Source organism: Corvus cornix, chromosome 10 (genome assembly GCF_000738735.6).
Source record: "Corvus cornix cornix isolate S_Up_H32 chromosome 10, ASM73873v5, whole genome shotgun sequence".
Classification (NCBI taxonomy): Eukaryota; Metazoa; Chordata; class Aves; order Passeriformes; family Corvidae; genus Corvus; species Corvus cornix.
The window spans coordinates 18,145,635-18,164,934 of NC_046340.1; the positions used below are offsets into that span (position 1 = coordinate 18,145,635).

The 19,300-nt window shown below is 39.7% G+C and overlaps 1 protein-coding gene across 4 annotated transcripts in view; it reads left to right on the plus strand.

The window, feature by feature from the left end:
- Positions 1–19,300, plus strand: part of HMG20A (high mobility group 20A) — a 38,600-nt gene that overhangs the window by 13,687 nt on the left and 5,613 nt on the right. For all 4 annotated transcript variants that reach the window (XM_039557571.1, XM_039557573.1, XM_039557570.1 and 1 more), the window contains 7 exons: positions 7,255–7,347; positions 9,431–9,578; positions 10,912–11,127; positions 13,270–13,402; positions 13,779–13,810; positions 17,954–18,029; positions 18,873–19,088. In XM_039557571.1, coding sequence (XP_039413505.1) covers positions 7,259–7,347; positions 9,431–9,578; positions 10,912–11,127; positions 13,270–13,402; positions 13,779–13,810; positions 17,954–18,029; positions 18,873–19,088 — 910 coding nt within the window. In that variant the 5' untranslated portion in view covers positions 7,255–7,258. The remainder of the gene's footprint in view (positions 1–7,254; positions 7,348–9,430; positions 9,579–10,911; positions 11,128–13,269; positions 13,403–13,778; positions 13,811–17,953; positions 18,030–18,872; positions 19,089–19,300) is intronic.

Sequence of the window (19,300 nt, forward strand, 5' to 3'; positions counted from 1 at the left end):
TTTTTCCCCTTGTTTTCCATTCATGATGCTAAATATTCTAATTTCCTCTTGCTTTTGGATGCAGATGAGTATAGGGAAAGCTTTATTCTAACTTGTCTACATTCTGCTGTTGATTTAAGTTAACTGTTTTATGGAGCCATGGAAGTACGTGGGTTTTGTATGATTTTAAAATTTTTCTCCCTTTGGTGCTGAGAGGGGAATCCTGGTATGTGCCTAGTTTAGAGCATAAAGTTTCTTTTTAAATTTCCCTAAATTTCCCTAAATTTTTAAAGTAGTCTTTTACTCTAGTATCCATTTTAACACATTTTGTCTGTGGACTCAGACAGCTTTCAAATCTTGTTAACAGCGGTCAAAGGAGCTGTCTGCTGTTCCTGGAGAGAATGCTTTGGCAGGACTGGGCTGTCTTTTCTGTTTCTTTTCTTTTCAGGAATCCAGACAAGGTTTTGTAAGCAATGTCCACTGATGTATTGATACTTACTTGAACCTTTGTCTGTTCTTTTGTGCTCACTTTCCTTATTAGTTTTTCCATCAATGTGTTTCCAAGGTCTTTGCAATTTTTATCCTGTGATGCCAGTGGTACCATGTGGGACTGCAAGCCTTGGCTGAAAAGGGGTTTTGGTGCCCTTTGTGCAATGTTCCTCCAAACTTCAATTTCTGATAGATACTAAACTATTACCAGAGAGTTTTAAGACCAGATTAGAAACAAACAGCTTAACCCAGTTCTTCACTATTCTTGCCATTAGAAAGGATCTGCTAATAGCAGTTCTTTTGTTCAGGTTTATATGCCTGTTATTTTGCGCATCTAAGGCTATCTAAAAAGTGTGATTTCTTCTACGTGACAGGTTTGAGTACTCAAACTCACTGGCTTTATGTTGGAATCATGCATGGCAACAGCAAGAATATAAGAACAAAAATGTATGGAAGCTGATGTGTCATATTTTTTTCTAAAGATGGATCTTCTCTGAAAACAAGCAGAATGAGTTGCTTGTTTTGTGTGAGAATCACTGACTCTTCCCACACTTCATTTCCTCTAACCTTTGTCCCTGTGCCCATATCAGTGCATTTAAAATACCCAGTTCCATGCTGTCTTTGTGGCTTTTGAGGTCAGAGTAGATGCTTTTGTGTTGGGTCATGATGCCTGTGGTGAGTCATTCTTTTAAGTATATACTCAATCTCTTTCTCAGTATATTCTCACATCCAAAGTATTTGACCCCATATTCTGTAAAATGGCTGTAATGACTTGTTTTGGTGGCTATGTGCATGAAAAATTCCAATCTGTATTCCTCTGTGGCAGCAGCCAGAGTTTCCTCTTGCAGAATATAAGTAAGCTTGGAGTATATGCTGTACTCCTTTACCACTTCTGTGATGAATAAAGCTTTGAGGGAGAGCAAAAGTGCTAAAATAGCTTTAAAACTATTTCAATCTCATCAGGTGTATGCAGTCTTCAATTATTTTATTTTCAAATATGTAACTTTGCATTTCACTGGCCAGTCACAATCAGGATTCCTTGACATTCAGTTTTCTCTAGTTCAGAGTACTTGTTTGGTATTTTAAATCAAAGTACTCCTCAAGCATTAATTAATACTGTTTCTTGTTTCACTTGTGTGATGCTGGTAAATGTTTGAGCTGGGTAAACACCATGAAAAACTTCAGTCTGTTCATTTACATTTTTTAATAAACTGCTTTGCCTATGGCACTTTTATGTTTGCATTGCACAAACAGTGAGTGATTGAGTCTTACAGACATAAATGATCAGAGGAATGGAACTTCAGTTTTGGGAAGTAACCATCTGCTCACTGCTGGGGAAGTTACCAGGCTCTGGTGAGGTCTTGGGTGATTTACAAGCGCTGTGGTTTGAGAAGTGTCTGTGCTTCAGGCGCCCTTTGTGACGGTACGTGGCTGCTGGTTTGTGGGGTTTTATGGGGTATCCCTTTTACCTTGTTTATGTGGAAGGAGCTGATGGAAAACTTTGTCCTGTGAAATATGAGATCCTCAGATCCCAGAGAAATTTTCAAATGGTAGGTGAAGAAGTAGGCTAAATTGCCTATAGTAACTGGAAATTCAGAAGACGTTTTTATGGGCAGATTACAAAACCCAGTCCCATCCCTGGTAGTCATCTATTGGACTTTAGGTAGAGTGATTAATGAAAAGTAAAAAATTCTCAAGATTTATTTTGAGAGTTACTTTTTGTGATTGGAATGGTTTCTGTTTTCTCAAGTGAGATCTGTAACACGAGAATTAAATTAATTTTGTAGAATTGTATGTGTTGATGGTATTATCTTAAATGGCAACTGAAGCTATCATGAGCAAAGTTAATTCAGAATAAAATGAACTGTCCTAATCCATAGGTATGTAATGCCTGCAGTGGAGGGCTAGATAGCAAAGCCTTCCCTCTGGGTACCAGAGGTAACCACAGTTACTGCTTTTAGGTATCCAGGGATTACATACACATATATGTCTTGTATGTGCCTCATCCTAAAGCTTTTATATGACTGAGGGTAGAATGCAGAATTGAACACTTGTGTTTTTAATGTACATGTTTGCAGATGTTTGACAGGTGTTTCAAAGGTCAGAATATGAACAGCTTTGTTAGTGTTTGCTGCAAAGACCCAAATAAACCTAAGCTTTACATCTTTCCCTTCTTTCCTTAAGCTGCTTGGAAATGCAGTGGAACTCTGGAATTTTTTCCGGCAAGTCTCTATTTTGGTCTGTAGTGTTTCTTTGTTTTTACTGGCAAGAAGTAAAAATAAAAGCAGTTGGCTGTTCTCTGGTATATATTTTCTAGTTTGACAGAAAAACCTTCATCCCATTGGGTTGAGCTTGCAATTTTCCTAGTCACAAAGACCTTTGTCTAATGAGTTGCCTGTAGGGAAAAAGTCAAATGTGATTTTCTGCAGCCAAGTATGTTGGATAACATGCTTCTGCTCAGCATGATGGAAGAAAATGCTCTGCCAGAGGGAATCTGAACTTCCTCTGACTGCTCCAAAAGCATTGTGGTTTTAATAGAAGATGGACTTACTTCAGTTTTGTTTCTGATGTTCTGGCTGCATGTGGAAAGGCAGAGGAAGTGATGGTTCTGTGGGTTTTTCTCTCAGTAAATCATCTGAATTTAGATTGTTTGCATTCTGAAGTGCTTGGACTCTGATGCTGAGATAAGGAATACTGTGGCTCTTCTGTGATGTAGCAGATTTTTTTTTTAATCTGTTATCCTCTGAATGGTAAAATTTGGACTTATTTACTCTGGCAAAGGGGGATGAGAGACTTCAGGAGAAAAATTCTTCACTCAGCAGTAATGTTTCTAAAACTAGAGCTGGAGATGAGGTAATTGGAACTCCTGCAGTGTTTTATAATCAGCCTGCAAGTTGGATTTCTGATGCTGACTTCATATTTAAATACGCTTAACTGTAATAAATAATATGTACTTATAATCTTACCTTGTAATTGTATGGCTAAAGAGTTTAGTAATTTATTTTTTTTTTATTCTTAAGATTATCTGTTGTAATGTAGTCATTGAAAAGGCAACATTAAGGGCTGTTCACCCTTTTCCCAGTGTTCAGGGGCATCTTAAGACTCGACCTGGCCTTGGAATGAGGAGGATGTCAGTCTGCATTTGACAGTGGCTTATGACATGGCCAGACCTGTGCAGACACTGCAGAGCCCAGCCTCACATCACTCAGTTGTGAATGACTGTACACAGGCAGAGCAGGTTACGTTTTGTGGAAGCAGTGAACATTTTGGACAGTGCAGTGATTGCTTTGCTTAGGCTCTGGAAGAGATCTCACATGGGGCCAGCCACGGGACAGGAGTGCCCGGTGGGGGAGAAGAAATGCTACCTGTAGCTTGTGTTGGGACAGTGCGGCCATGAACTTGTGCTGCTCTGACTTGAGTTGGCTCCTGACAGATAAGTGCAGCTGTGCTATGCTGAGGTCGTCTGTTTCATCCTTCTGTGTGTATTGATGTGTGTAGTAGCATTTGGATCTTTATGCTGTAGAAGTTTTTCTTTCATTTCCTGAGTAATTCTGTCAGACCATGTTGGTTCACTCTGTACAATTTTGTACAGGTATGATCTCTGGCATGCAACCAAAATGTCCAGCTGAAAAACTTGAACTGAAAGTTATGAAATACTGTTGTCCACTTTCTATATCATGAAATCATGATTGATGAGGGAAGAGAGGGAAAGAAAATGATAAATTCAGCCACATTTTTGATAGCATAGGATCTTCTCTAGGCTCATAAAGAAGTGTAACTAATGCTAGTGTATGTGTTAGTTGAACCTTTGAAATCCTATCAGATACTGCTCTTAATGAATAAATCAGTCTCTCTATTCCTGCTTAGCTGATTGCTTTCTTGAGCCAACACAACCAGTAGTGTAGCAGTACAGTGAACTCAGAGCTGCTCCAGTTTCAATTAGTTTTATTTGGAGGAGATGCTTCCTTGCATTGAATTGTAGGGCTGGTAGGGTTTAGAGTTTTAACAGCAGTTTCAGTTTTCTTTTTGCATTTGGGTAGAAATAGTTAAAAAATGAAAATAGGGGAGATGTGCAAGCCATTAGAAAACTAAGTGTACATTGTTTCTTTTGCCCTGAATTTAGTTAACTGTGTTTCAATAAACATGTAGCTCTGCAGTGGGGTTGAAACTAAGTGGATAGCGATTTTGGAGCAAAGGTTCGGAGCAAAGCAGGGAGGGCTATCCCTGAGAAATGGGACTGAAAGACTTGTGTAGGTTCCCATCTGCTCTCAGTGAGCTTTAGGGCAACTGTTTTGTTTTCTTGCTCTCTGGAACTGATTAGAAGCCATTTTAAATTCACTGATGTTACTTTTTCTTTAGGATGTGGGTCAGTGTCATCTGAAAGAGTTACTATCTAAAACATATGGGATAAATAAAAAAAGTGTATGGTCTTCCCAGCTTCCTGTGTTCGTGTTCTGTTTATATGTTGTTAAGGTTGGTGTCCAGCTGCCTCCCTGCAGTTTGAAAGTGAGCTTGGGTCAGATATGAGCAGACAGATCAGGACCTGGTGAGAAGGTCACAATGGGCATAATTGCTTAGGCTTCCTTTTTTAAAAATCATAATTTAAGATTTTTGATTGATGAATACTGTGTAACATGAAGCAGAACTTAATTTCCCTGTTAGTTGATAACTGCATGAAGCAATTTATATTGTATATTTAGAAGCTGTGCTTAAACAGCTTCCTGGACATCAGTGAAGAGCTTAATTTTCAAATTAGTTGAATTTTCAGATTTCTTGTGATACATAAAGTCCCAGCCTTGATGTAGTTTCTTTTCTATGTGTGTAGATTCTTTTCTATGTGTGAGGAAGTATTGTTTGCACTGCCTTCTTTAAGGATTAAAATAATATTTGTTTCACCAGAGTATCTCACTACTTTTCTTAACAGCATTATATTATTTGTCTTTCTTTTCCTATCAGAGATGCTAGGATTTGAAAAAAAACCCCGTAATGTGGAGTTCTGATTCATAGAGCTGCAGATGTTGCTTGCAAGGGACATCTGGAGGGAGGTCATCTTAGTCCAGCCTTCCTCTCAGAGCAGGACTATTACCAACACTAGTTTAGGTCAGTTACAGCTTTCAGCATTTAAAATCTACCAGGATAGACTCCACCTCTCTGGGAACGCTTCCTGGTGTCCAGCGTGAACCTCCAAAGCCAGTATAACTGGCAAGAATTTGGTTCTGCCATCTCTGCCACTGCCATCCAGTAGCTTTAAGCTCTGTTAGATTGGCCCTTGGCCCCCTCTGCCAGACTGAGCAAGCCCAGTTTCCTCACCATTCCTTATCAGGCCAGGTGCTTTAGATCCCTGAGCATCCTGGAAGCCCTTTGCTGGTCAGTCTCCAGCTGTGCCACAGCTCTAAGGCTGAACCCCCAAAACTGTATTCAGTCCCTGGTTTGTAATGGCAGCACAGGAATTTGATTTCTTCACTCCTGGGTGAGCCTTTTCTATACACAAGTAAAGGTGTTCCTCTGCTAGAGATCAGTGTCTGTACCACCATCTGCTTAGCTTTAATTATTTTCTAGATAAGGAGTCAGGATGATAGGATCCTTGAGGATGGTTTAAGGATCTCAGCAGCTGGAAAACGGAAGAGAAAAAGGGTGAATATCATCCATGTCATTCTTGTGATAGAGATCTGCAAAACCTATAGGATGTAAGAAGCAGTAACCTTTGTAGAAAAAACCTCTATGTTTGGACCTGGGGTGGGATGTGGGAAAACACATATAATATTAAAAACATGGAGCAGGATTTTATGTCTCAGATCAGTTGGATTTCAGTGCTGAGTGGAAAGCACACCAAGCCAGGAGAAAGCAGTACAAGATGATAGCTTTCCTCAGCCCCTTGAGGCCCAAAGCCCGAGTGTACTGGCCGAAAGGGATAGCAGTAATCAAGTTGAATATCTGCTGCTCATCAAGGGTGACTCCTAAACTGAAGGAACAGGAATTTAAGTAGAGTGGCCCTTCAAAATGGCCTAAACTGGCGACTCATAATCGTGCAGTGAGTTTGTTAAGGGTTTTTGGTTTTGTTTGGGTTTTTACCACTAAAATACAACAGTTTTGTATTTTAGTAAGGAAGGGGATAAATAGATTGATTAAGCTTTGGGTTTCATCTCTCACATTAAATTCCCGTGACAGGCCACAAGGTTACAAATGGAACTAATTCTAACTTGGGGGCAGTTGGTAGTGCTTCAGTAACTGTTCTATGGGATTGAAGGTAAAATACTCTAAATAGCTGTGTTCTCTTACTTAGCACTCAACTGCACACATAGATTAATTGTGAAAATCTGGACAAGGAATTATTAGTACAATCTTAATTTGAAACTTCAGGGGGGACTTGGTTTCAGTTTTTTTTCTGGGGTCAACACAAACCTGTGGTGAAGGGTGCACAGTGAAGAATAATCAGGCAGGTGGACTGGAAGAGCAGGATCTACCTACCTTTCTGCTGAGTATGGTGAACGAAGATTTATCTTGAGGGATAAAATAGAATTGCAGGAATTTCCAACAACACTGTGGCGTTGGCACAGGGCTCAGTTAAAATGGAAACCTGGAATTGAAGTGTCATTTACGGTCTTTGTGGTCTGACCTTAAGCACATCTGCCCTCAGGATCTGTCCTGAAGTCAATCAGCTATGACTGGCCAACTGGTTCATGGGGTAAAAAATTTGTGGTACGTTATGATGTTTGAGTTGAAGTGCTGCTGAAGGGTAACAATGACATAGTTAGCCTTTTTTACCTGTATTTTTTTTCCCCCCAGAGATATGGAGAACTTGGTAGCTGGCTCAAATCTTCCTCCACTTTTTACAGATGAGGATGGAACTAAGGAAGGTAGTGAAATTAATGTAACTGGGTAAGCAACTCCTTTTTCACCTTTGGCTGGTAGATACTATCTCTGTACTTATCAAGGAAATTGTTTCAGTGGGAGGAGGGCATTCTCAGTAATTTCTAAAAAGAGAAATAAACCTGACAAAATTCAATCTTGCAACATTCCCTTGGCCTTGATAGAAGTTCACAGGATGCTGTTTAGGAGAAACCTGAACTCATCTGAGCTGATGGAAGTGGTCACAAACTGTTCTTTAGTATCTCTTAGCTTTAAAAGGTAAATCTCTAGGATTTTGGTCTTAAGACAAGTGACTTTATGGGGACAGAGTGGGAGGAAGCATCTGTTGGTCATAGTGGTCCCTGCTAAGTAAATGATTTCAATTAAAGACATACTGTTCATCACTGATCTCTGAAACTGATGTCTGAAACTGATCACTGAGACTGATGTCTCATTTTTGTCAGTCTGACTCTGCTTTTGCAGACTGCAACAATGGCCTCTTAAAATCACAACGCCGAAAGAAGTTTTCTTTTAAGAATACATGAAATTCTTGCTGCGTTTTGATAATTGAAACTTCTTTTCTGTTTTGTAAAGTACCAAGAAGTAAAATTCAGACTTGGCAGTCAGGTAAAGCCCTGTGAAAATGAATGTGGACACTTTCACTTCAAATGGGCCTGAATTTGGATTTACTTATCTGGGGCTTCAAACTTGTTGGTGCCAAATTAAGTCCATGTTCCAATTAGGCTTGTGTTTAAGAGGTATTAGTGTTTTGGCTGAGCTTTCATGAGTCGTTTGCTGCAAGCGGTTGCATCACGTGAAGTTTTTCCTGTAGGTATAGTTTAGAGAGCTTCTCTGCTAAGGGGGAATGGAGAGGAAAACTGAAATACTCTTCAAACCCTAACAGCTGCGCTGTTCCTATTCTTTCTGACAAACTCCAAATATAATTAACTTATGGGAGGGTGTCTGCTTTGTTCCCTTGCTCCCTCTCTAATTGTCAGTAATATGAACTTAATCTGGTGTCTCGAAGTCAGGCGTGGATCTCACCAGCCGTTGTGTCTTTACCAGTAATTATGTCACAATTGCTGATTGTAGTGAGTAATGAAAATATGCTGTTCTCCCTGAAGACAGATATTCCCATGGGCATTCAAATAACAATTCTGTTAATATACATCAAATTTTTATAGCTGTATTCTACATCAATAGGAACAGTTATTTTGAATATTTAAAATTTGCCATAGACATGAGTAGCTTTAGACTGGTATAAATGAGCAAAGGAGACTTGAAGCATACCCTGCTGTTAAAGGAATTTTCATGACTGTAACTGGGCAAGGGCAAGTAATCTTTAGCCTCAAGAAGGGTTTAGAATCTGAGATTAGTCCAGAAATCTTATATTAACTTGCCCACTGAGCACAGTGCTCAAAATGTCCGGGGGGTTGTTGCCCCAAAATGCGTGTCCATCACTCAAGTGTACCTTCAGAAGTATTTCTACATGTTTGGTCTTCTTTTTTGCCTCCAGACATCTCGCCCTTTTTTGGAGTAAGGTAGATTGATACAGCTCTTGCAGCAAAATTAAATAATGGCCATTCTGGAGCCTGTTGGGAGCTAGTCATGTGTTTAAATACCCATATGTATGAACAGCAGATTGTGTGGACTGAAGTTCAATCCAAGATCATACACAACCACAGACCTCTAAATGTATTTGTGGAGAAATACATTAAACACATCCAGAAAGCTGTATCTTGGTTGATGATGAAACTTTTAATGTCAAATTCCTTATGGTATTTTTGAAGAAGGGTAGATTCATGCTGTCTGGATTCTGATCCAAACATACACTTGCCTGAAAGTTGTGTAATCAAATGCTTCACTAAAAATGAAACAAAATACCTCTTTAAAAATCAAACTGGGTCTGAACGTCCATAGGCACTGTGGTAGTTATAGTGGTTGCTTGGATGGAACTGCCAGTTCTTCAAAAATCACTTTTAAATCCCCTTTTTTCTTACTAGTGTGAGAATGAATATATTTGCAACATTTTTGCATGTTTTAGGAGATTAGGGAGGAAGTGATATAGGAAAGATGATTAAATTTTTTGTTCTCCTCTTCTGTGCTTTTTCAGATTAGCTAATTCGGAGAGTTCATTCGGTGGTGGAACTTCGCAGCCTGTGAATAACCCAGATTTGGTGGAGGACTTGTCACAGGCTCAGCAGCTGCAAAATGAGTCTTCTACTGCTGCTGAAACCACTGAGCAGAAGCCTGAGGAGGAGGTGAGATGAAATAATAGTAACTATTCAGTGAAGCAAAGGCATGGAATTTTGTCATTATATTTGTCTTATGTGCTCATACTTTTTTTTAATAGAATCACAAATTTTTATCCCTTTGCCATTTTCTTCTTCTGATTCCCTAATTTTCTCCTGTGCTGCACAGCTGCACACAGATAGCTGGCAGTTGGAATGTGCAGAGCACAGCACATGGGTCTCAGCTTAGCCAGAGGGGCCCACAGGCTGGTGCTGCATTCAGGACTGAATGTTCAACTGCCACAACTTATTTTCTCTCTTGTGAGCCAGCAAAGTGAGACCATTGTACTGTTCTGGTAGTAACTGATGTCTTTAAAACCATTATGCTGTAAACTATGTGTACCATCCAACTCTGATTTTTGGTGACTAAATCATGAAGGACCTGAAGTTTGACTTGGAAGTGGTTTTGGGGTTTTTTGGGGTTTTTTTTGATAGGTGCATTTGGTATCCCTCCTTGTAGTTTGTTTTCAGCTCTGATGTCCTTTTTAAATTAAGTAATAAAATTCCAGGAAGACAACAAAAAGTAACACGATGGCAGGAACATGTTGATCTGGGGAAACATTAGAAGTACTGAAAATAGTTGTATGTACATAGCATTAGAAAGTAGTGTTGTCCAGAGATTGCTGTAGAAATAGCTTGAAGCCAAGACGATGAGTGATAATGATGTTATTCCTGTGAACTCACAGTATGCCCCAGGCACATCTTAAAATATTCCCTCCTTTGGAGTTTGTTTGTTACTCCATTGGAGGTGATTAGTGGGAAAGACAATCTACTGAACAGATGAGAGTTGGACAGCCTGTATACTGTCCTTAAACCCACATTTTGGGCATATTGTGCATGAAGGACAAAGATCTGGAAGGTGCAAAATGACTAGTTATCAATTATTAACTAATGCACAAGATCTCTCCAAAAAGCCTGTTGAAGTAAATGACTTGGGTGGAGGGTATGTGAGGGTGAGAATAACCAAAACCAAGCAAACAAGTAATAAAAAAATATTTGCAGTTGCATTAGTTAAGATGATCATGTTGAGGATTATCAGTCCTTGTGATTTTGCAATCAGAAGTTGATGCCAATGTTATTTTGTTGTCCCTGTGGACTAGGAGAAACTGTAAACTGCTTTTCACAATGAGACTTGTTTGGCTTTGTTTAGACAAAAGTCAGGATAGCTCTAAAGTAAGGTTTGAAACCTGCATCCATGGGAGAGGAGGTATTTGCAGCAATGTACTCCTGATGAAATTGTTTATTCCTTCCAGATGTGCTTATTTTCACTCAGTCTGAATTGTCTTCTGTTTTCATTTTGCAGCAGCAGAGAACCAAACGAGGAGGCTGGGCCAAAGGGAGAAAGAGGAAGAAACCCCTTAGGGACACCAATGCCCCCAAATCGCCCCTCACAGGGTACGTGCGGTTCATGAACGAGCGTAGGGAGCAGCTGCGAGCAAAGAGGCCGGAAGTCCCTTTCCCAGAGATCACCAGGATGCTGGGCAATGAGTGGAGCAAACTGCCTCCTGAGGAGAAACGGGTACTGCTACACTCCCTTGTCCTTGTTGGGTATGGTTACTGTTAAATGGGGATGTTGCTTAGTGAGGAAGGGAGCACAGGCTTTTGGTTGAAATCGTGTTTGGGAGGATATTTCAAAGTAAGGGGCACAGGTTCAAACGATGAACCCTGGCAGGGCCGTAGCATCTCCTCCAGGTGTGACTCGGGGAGAACTGTATCCTCTAGGTAATGCAAGAATGCATCCAGAATGGGGGGATTGCTCTAATGAGACATCCCATAGTTTGTGTGATCCATCTGGATGTAACTCTGCTGTACCAGCTCAGATAGAGCTGAGACTTATAAGGCCAGAGTTTTTGGATGTGATGTCTCCTAGTTGGGAGTCCTATGGCCTTTTGCACTGTCTGATAAGTAAATGGAGCTCAAGGCCATATTTGGGCTGATTAATTAGGGCCTTCTGGAGTGGACCTTGTTAATGGGTTAATTGCTAGTGGGTATCTTACTCTCCACACCTGATTGCCAGCTGGAGATTACTGCAAAGCAGTTTCTAAATCACAGTGCAGCTGAATGCTCTCATTAATTTAATCCTGATATTTGAACTTTGAAAAATACTTCTAAGGGTAAAATGAAAAATGGGATGATGCAAAAAACCAAGATTTCCTTTTGTTGCTTTTTACTAAGCTTGTAGAATACAACTTAGAGATGATGTAAAATGGTGCATAGGCACTGTGATTTAACTATAATGGAAAATGTGTGGCAAGGCAAAGCAGTTGAGTTGGTGTCAGGGATAGTGAGAATGATGTTGCTTAGAGAAAAGTCAGGATTGCTCTTAGGTAAGGTTGGAAGTATACATCCATGGAGAGGATGTCTTGTGGGAGCATACTCCTGATGAAAATGTCTACTGGGAGAGAACGTAAAAAGGCATTCAGCCCCTCTGTCCCCTGCATTTTAACATATTCTTATCATGTCTGAGGCAGATTTTTAACCTAGGAAAAAGGAAATTGAGCTCAAATCTCTATTCTGTATGCTGCTTTTTCAATCCCCAGGGAATCTGTCCTTGAGTAAAGCTGTAAGCTTCTAACTCTCAGAGCAGGTCAAGGGAAGACTGGTGAGCCCTTTCAGCAACACATTGCTGGAGATGGAAAAGAAGAATTAATATCTTACAGACTAATAACATGTCCAAAAGCAATGGCAACCCAGCATCACCAAATTTGCACCCCAGTCCAGAATGTTAACACTGGGTCAGTCAGTGTTCATCAGCAGACTTACTGGGGGAGCTGCACAAGTCTGTCTAATGTCATCAGCAGGGTCAAAACTGTGTTGCAAATGTAAGGAAATCATAACTTATATGTATTGTCATGATGACTTAATGAAAACACCAGGTGACTAAGGTTCACTTTGATTTAATTCTGACATTCACTGAATTTTAAACTCATTTGGAGAAAAAAATTGAGAAAGCAACTTTTTTCTTGAAGGGATCCCATTAAGTAAGCATTGTGACCATTCATTAAATGTTTTGCAGTTAATCAGTTCCCCTAAAGAATTTTCCAGCTAAGCTCATTCTGTCATGCAGATGTGTGAAATACCTTCAGGCTAATAAAAAATGACTTCTATTAACCAAAATGCAGATAGATTATGTCAATTAAAACCAGGCTCTTTTATTTTTATGCTGTTCTTTGCAATAGCCATGATGTTTTGTTCACCTCTCAGATGTGCCAAGTGTGTGGTGGTGCTTTTTTGTCTGTGGGGCATGAAAACAAGAGTGTATTTGGAACCCCATTGTTACAGGTCTGAACCATAAAGCATCATCTGTAAAGATGTTATTGTTTAGCAGAACTTAATCCTGGCCACAGAACAGGAATTCTGAAGTGTTTGGTCTGTAGTGTAGGTAACATTCAGTTGAGTAGAGTAGCTTAGTAGCAAGTTACTCCTAGGCCTAACAAAAAAAAAGTTAACAGAATAGTTATTATAAAAAATTGAGAGAAAAATGGGACACCAGAATACAGATTTATCCAGAGATCTTATGTCTTTGCATCTCATTGTTTCTTCACTCCTTTCCTGTTTGCATAGGTGAAATGGATCAGCACTTCATCTGACAAGTTGTTTTTCTTCCCTTCCTCCCGAAGGGGAGGAAACTCCCTGAAACTCTTGGACTTTTTTGTTTCAGCGATACCTTGATGAAGCAGATAGAGATAAGGAGCGTTATATGCGGGAGCTGGAGCAGTATCAGAAGACTGAAGCCTACAAAGTCTTTAGCAGGAAAGCACAGGACAGACAAAAAGGCAAATCACACAGACAAGGTATTGAATGGGACAAAAATATGTGCCTAGCTAGAACAACAGAAGATTCCCAGCCAGTCATGTAGTCTGGCACTACTTTAAAGCCTTTCATTTAAAGGCTTGTTAAAAAGTGAATGTGTTCATTCTGTGGCATTTACATCAGCTGCGTGTAAAGGGAGTTAGACTCATGTGAATTTAACTGTATCTAGATTGTGTTGGAGGATGTGCATTAAGAGCATCGAAGTTAGACACAACTTCTCTGTGACTTACTAGGAGAGCTGCACAAGTCTGTCTAGAACTGTTGTGTAATTATGGTTGTGTAACTACTTTAATTCTTTGGTTATTTTCTCCAGTTTTGTTTATTTTGAGAGACTTGTTGTTTGTTTTTCTTTCTCAGATGGAGCAAGACAGCCAGCTCATGACCATGAGGTAAACTTCTTCATTCTACACTTACATCAGTGGGTAGACTTTCAGGTGAAAAAAAACTTTTAGTGAAGACAAAACCCAGTTTATCAGAACTTGAGTGTGAATTCTTTCTCTTCCTAATGCAGGTTTGGAAAAGTTAGAAACCACTGAGTATACTTACACTCATTAGTATGACAAAACTAAATTTGGTAAGTCTTGGGCAGGTACAAATGATCTGAGATGAAATGTAGCATAGAGTACACTTAAAACATAGGTCTGTTTTGTACTTCAATGTTAAGAACTTAAATACAGTGTGAGACCTCAATAAACCTGCCAAGTTAGCACCTTTAGGTGGCTGTTTTAAGTACTGATTTTTTGCAGTAACACAAATGCTTGTGGCTTCTTTGAGAAGAAAACGGGTAAAGCAACCAAATAATTGGAAAATCTCTGGCTTAAACCTCTTCCTGCCTTCCCTCTCCCTCTACATATGTAAATATTGGAAAAGAGTGATAATGTCTGGAGATAGAGCTCATCAACTACAGCACAGGCATCTTACCACGAATCTTGTGTGTCTTGGCTGACTATGGTTTCTCTCCCCTTGAAATGCTGCAGCTTTCTCCAGTTGTATTACCTAAGGCCACAGAGTTATTTTCATGGTTACCAATAAATTGCAAACAAAGAGCAATGAAAAAATCTTGTTTATACACAGCCTCTTCACTTGTAAGCAGTAGGGCTGTCTGAAAGATCTGTTTTTCTTTGTGAGGTTTTTTGCCTTGGGAAAGCAATCCACTTGGCTTCTAATGTGTTCATTACATCAGTGACAAGGCTGAGCACTGCTGAGAGGCAACTACTGGTCTTGTCTACTTGACAGAAAGTAAGTTTCACTTTCAGGAAAATGTTTTGGTAGCATGTTTTTATATGCCTTTTATTAACTCCTAAAGGAAGTGCTTGCAGTGAGATTATCCTTTAGAAGTACATGGTCCCCACATTTTCTGATTCTACAGTCGCTGAATCCAAGTTTGTCTTTAATTGTACAAAAACTGAAGTCTTCAAGTTCTAGGCTGATTGACCGTTACGTAACGTTTAAGTTATACAGGTGACAAACTACAAATTTGGAGTCTTCCCTCTTACCCTTCTAATTCAAGTTATCATTGCTGATCTTTCACATCATAAATGCAGTTAAAAAAGAATTCTCCTCACCCTGTGGGACTTCTAAGCTTCATCAGATACAGCTGAACATCAACCTGTCAGTCAGGCATCCTACTCTGAAACTGTGCCTTTGACTGCTTGATGTTTTTCACCTTTGTATTTATGAAGTCCCACATGCTTATCACCTGATGAGCTTTCACATCTTTTGTGTGGGGAAGCCAAGTATTATCATCCTGTATAGGTTGGGAATAAGCAGAAAAAACTTAGATTGCTTTTAGAAGTGTCTATCAAGTTGTTACTGGAAGTGAGGCTAAAGCTTTTTGTTGTCTTGCTGCTTTCTCCTGTCCGCACTGACTTTTGTTGTTGTGTTTGTGATTAGTAGGTACAAGCTGATGAAGTTATTTTTTGAGAGAGTATAAGAAGATAAGGTCAAAGAAACCTTTTTCCTTTCCCTTGCTTCAATTAAGTGTTTATGATGTAGTTTCTGTGAGTTGGTGTTGAGGTAATTTTAAATATTGTACATAGAGTTGACCTCTAGAGAGTTTCGTGATGGGCAATTCAAATACTAATTATAATAAAATATAACTAAAGGATGAGAGAGAACTTTTAATAGATATTGCCTTGAAAAACATGCACACATTGTCCTATGAGCTCATCTATGGGCATGAAATAGAACATTTTTTTCTGTCAAATTCTAGTTTCATAAATATGACATATAGCAATGTGCACTATTGTCATCAGCAGTGACTAAACCCCTGAATAATTGTTCTCTGTTGTTCTGTTATTGTTTATTTCCTCAAGCTGCTTGATTGCAAGTAGGTCTGGCATCGTGCACTCTGTTAGAGTTGTTAGTGGAAAGCTTTCAAAGATTTTTGCACACAGGTTGAGGAGAGCAGGGGTTGCCTGGTGGCACCTACTCTGAGAACATTTAATGGCATCGTATATTTATTATATCTGTTCCTTCTATTGTCTGCAGCCTGAGGGTAGCAGGAAGGGTGAGCTTAAACCCCTGCAAAATCTCAGCTATCTCATTACCTTACTTGACCAAGTCTCTATGAACTTCAAGTCTGATTTGTTGCAGAATCTTCAAAGTTCAGCCTCAGTCTTAGTAACCAGATAAGATTGTTGACTCTTGAAGCATTTCAATCTTATTTAAGGCAAATGATAGAAACAATTTTGATTCTCTTTTGGTTTGAGGGATGACTAAATGATACATGAGCTGAACAGACTGGGTCCCTTTCAATAGGAGGTAATCAAAGCCTTATGATTTTAATCTTCAGTGAACCTCAGAGTGGCTTAAGTACTTGAGGGTTCTCAAGAGGATCTTTTATGTGCTGAGTAATGTATTTTGTAATGGGAGAGTGGTGATGGTTTTAATGATCACTCTTCTGCTTAGTGGAATTTCTTGCCTTTTGGAAGCTGGACAGTTACATCTAAAGGCCTTAATATTTTTTGGTTTTTACCTGAAGAACCTGTATCCTAGGGTTGCAAAGAGAATATCTTCTTTGCAGTACTCTCTCCTCCACCATCTATTCTGTAGGAGCCAGTGGTGATCCAAGCCAGTGGCTCTTTGCACATAGGTAGTAGTAGTGAGCATGAATTAGACTGTTCAAGATGGATGTTCTATAAGTGTTCTAACCAAGCTTCATAACTGCCAGCATTTCTTAGTGCATGTTAATGTTGAGATCCTAGATTTTGGGGTCAAATTAATTCTTAGTCATCTAGACAGTGTTCAGACAAAATTAATGCATTATTCACACTTCTGTGTATGACTTCTCTTTCTAAATATACTCTTGAGACATTTGCCCTGTAGCAGCATGTACAAAAACTTCAGTGAAAAGCACGTGTGATCACGAACCCCAAATAAACCCTGCTGTGCCTCACAGAGCTGGGAAGGTTTGTTACCTTTCCCTCCAGTCTTGCCTGATTCTAGTGTGTGTTCAGTTGATTCAGGCCAAGTGAGGTTTGAGTTCTCACTCAGTAAATACAGAGCTCCTCAGCTGTAATTGTGCCAGACAATAAAAGTCAGCTTATCCTTAAAAGCAATCAATGGACAGTCTGTCTCCTTAAGTAAAGACAGGGTAGCTGTAGTTCCATCTAGTCTTGTCTGTGTTGGTTGACTGTCAAATGGCATTCAGTTCACCCCATGTAGCCCCTCTGTGTGGCAGGCACCAACGTGATACTCTGAACTCAGGGACCAGAATTCCCTTATCAGCTGTCAAACATTTAGGTTGTCTGCTGGAGGACACCAGTCATGTGTAACACTGCGCTTCTGGATGATAAGTTTGTGGCACATTATCAACCATGGTGTCTGAGAGTTTTGAAAAGCTTTTGTTCTCCATGGACACTCTTTCCTGCTTAACTTTGTTTCTGTGTTAAGTTACAGGTTGATTGTAGTTGCTGCAGCTTATCACACCAAATTTGCATTGACTTTGTCCATAATGATTCAGGTGCTAAAACAAGCATTAATTCTTGTTAATTTAGAAGTGGTGACTGAAGTATATTATAGTAGGGGGTTTTTGCCTTGAGTCGAAACACATTTTGTACAGTTTTCTGACTAAGTTGTAGAGCATTTCCTGATTTAAAAGTGTTCTTTGCTTTGGTGGTGAAAGACCAAGAACCATGAAACTGACTGTGCATTTTGCTCACTCTGTCTCCTGTTCGTTGATGTTTCTGTAAAGACTGTTTCAGAATGTGTCAGTTGGTTGATGGTGGAAAATATAAATGCATCAAATAGTTTTTAAAACGGAGTAATTCTCACATATGTTGTCATTAGGGTGAAAGAGTGTATTTTAGTATGTTATGTGTTATTTCTTAATGATGATGTTTTATTAAACCTATATCTTGAAAAGCTGACACATCCTTTGGCTTTTCTTGGTAGGAGCTGGAAGTGTCTTTGATCTGTACAGTGTTTTTGCTGCCTCAGGACTCCTTGGCCTTTTATTCTCATGATCAAAACAGTTAAATGAATTCCTGAAAACAAACTGTTTAGCTATGTTATTACTCTTTCTTTTGTAGAAAGAAGCAGATACAAAGGAGAGATCTGTCTTTGATATTCCAATCTTCACAGAAGAGTTCCTGAATCATAGTAAAGGTAAGCTAAACTTTTGCAGGACCCTTTCCTCCTTGCTTTTCCAAAGTTCTTGGCAAATGCTGTCCAGCTGAAGAGTCTTTGCACTCTCCTGTCTCAGCTCAAGTAATGACTTGGGTATAGTTTCTGCTATTACCTTACTTCTGTATATACACAATGGCTGAAAAGCAGTTTTTCCTGACACTGTCTTCCCAAATTAGCCTTTTTTGAGACTGTTTCTGAGGCTTATTCCAGCCAGTCCTAGCTGTATCTACTGTTCTATAGGACTAAGAAATGGCTAAGATGTAGCATGATGATGATTCAGGCTGGTTAGCACTATTTTATTTCCCCCCAATATGTGGAAGATTACACTGATACTCTGTTACTCTGTTTGGTTTTCATATCTATGTGTCTCAAGAGTTTAGGGGTTTTTTTGCCATATTTCCTGAAGACTTTCTTGACTGAACAGAATTAAGATTCAGATACTTTCCATGGTCAATAGAAAATTATTTTTATAACTGGTGTCTTGTTTGCAGGATTCTTAGCACTGCTGCTGAGCTTTTTCATTCTGATTGCATTTGAATTCAGTCTTGCAGTCTTGCTCCCTGATCAATTCCCCCATTCACTTCCATTCTCATGCTTTGAATGTTTTCTGATTTGTCTCACTCTCTAGGGGTTAACTCTATTTAAGTGCTACTGTAGGTGCTATTGTCACTCTGTGATGGGATGCTTTTTGTCTATAAACCACAACTGCACCATTTGTAATGATCAGCTGAGCACTCCAGAACATTCTGCCTCATTGCCTACCACTCCTAGATATGTTTTTAGCAGTTTTTTGACTCTCTGGGAATGGGTTGATGTCCACAGCACGTGAAGCGGAGCTGCGGCAGCTGCGCAAATCCAACATGGAGTTTGAGGAGAGGAACGCTGCCCTGCAGAAACACGTGGAGAGCATGCGCACGGCCGTGGAGAAGCTGGAGGTGGATGTGATCCAGGAGCGGAGCCGCAACACGGTGCTGCAGCAGCACCTCGAGACCCTGCGCCAGGCACTCACCAGCAGCTTTGCTGGAGTCCCACTGCCAGGTGAGACTGTTAAATTTAACTGCTCATGTTTATATGATGTTGTGAGCTGAGAACACATGGTCTGCTGTTGTAGTTCTGTGCTCTTGGCTGTTTCTGAGCTTTCGTTGCATTGGATAATGAAATATTAAAATGCATGCAGGGGAAAATGTAGAGTCAGTGCTTTATTTCAACATGACATTTATTTTCTTATTGCTCTTACTCTTCCTGATAAA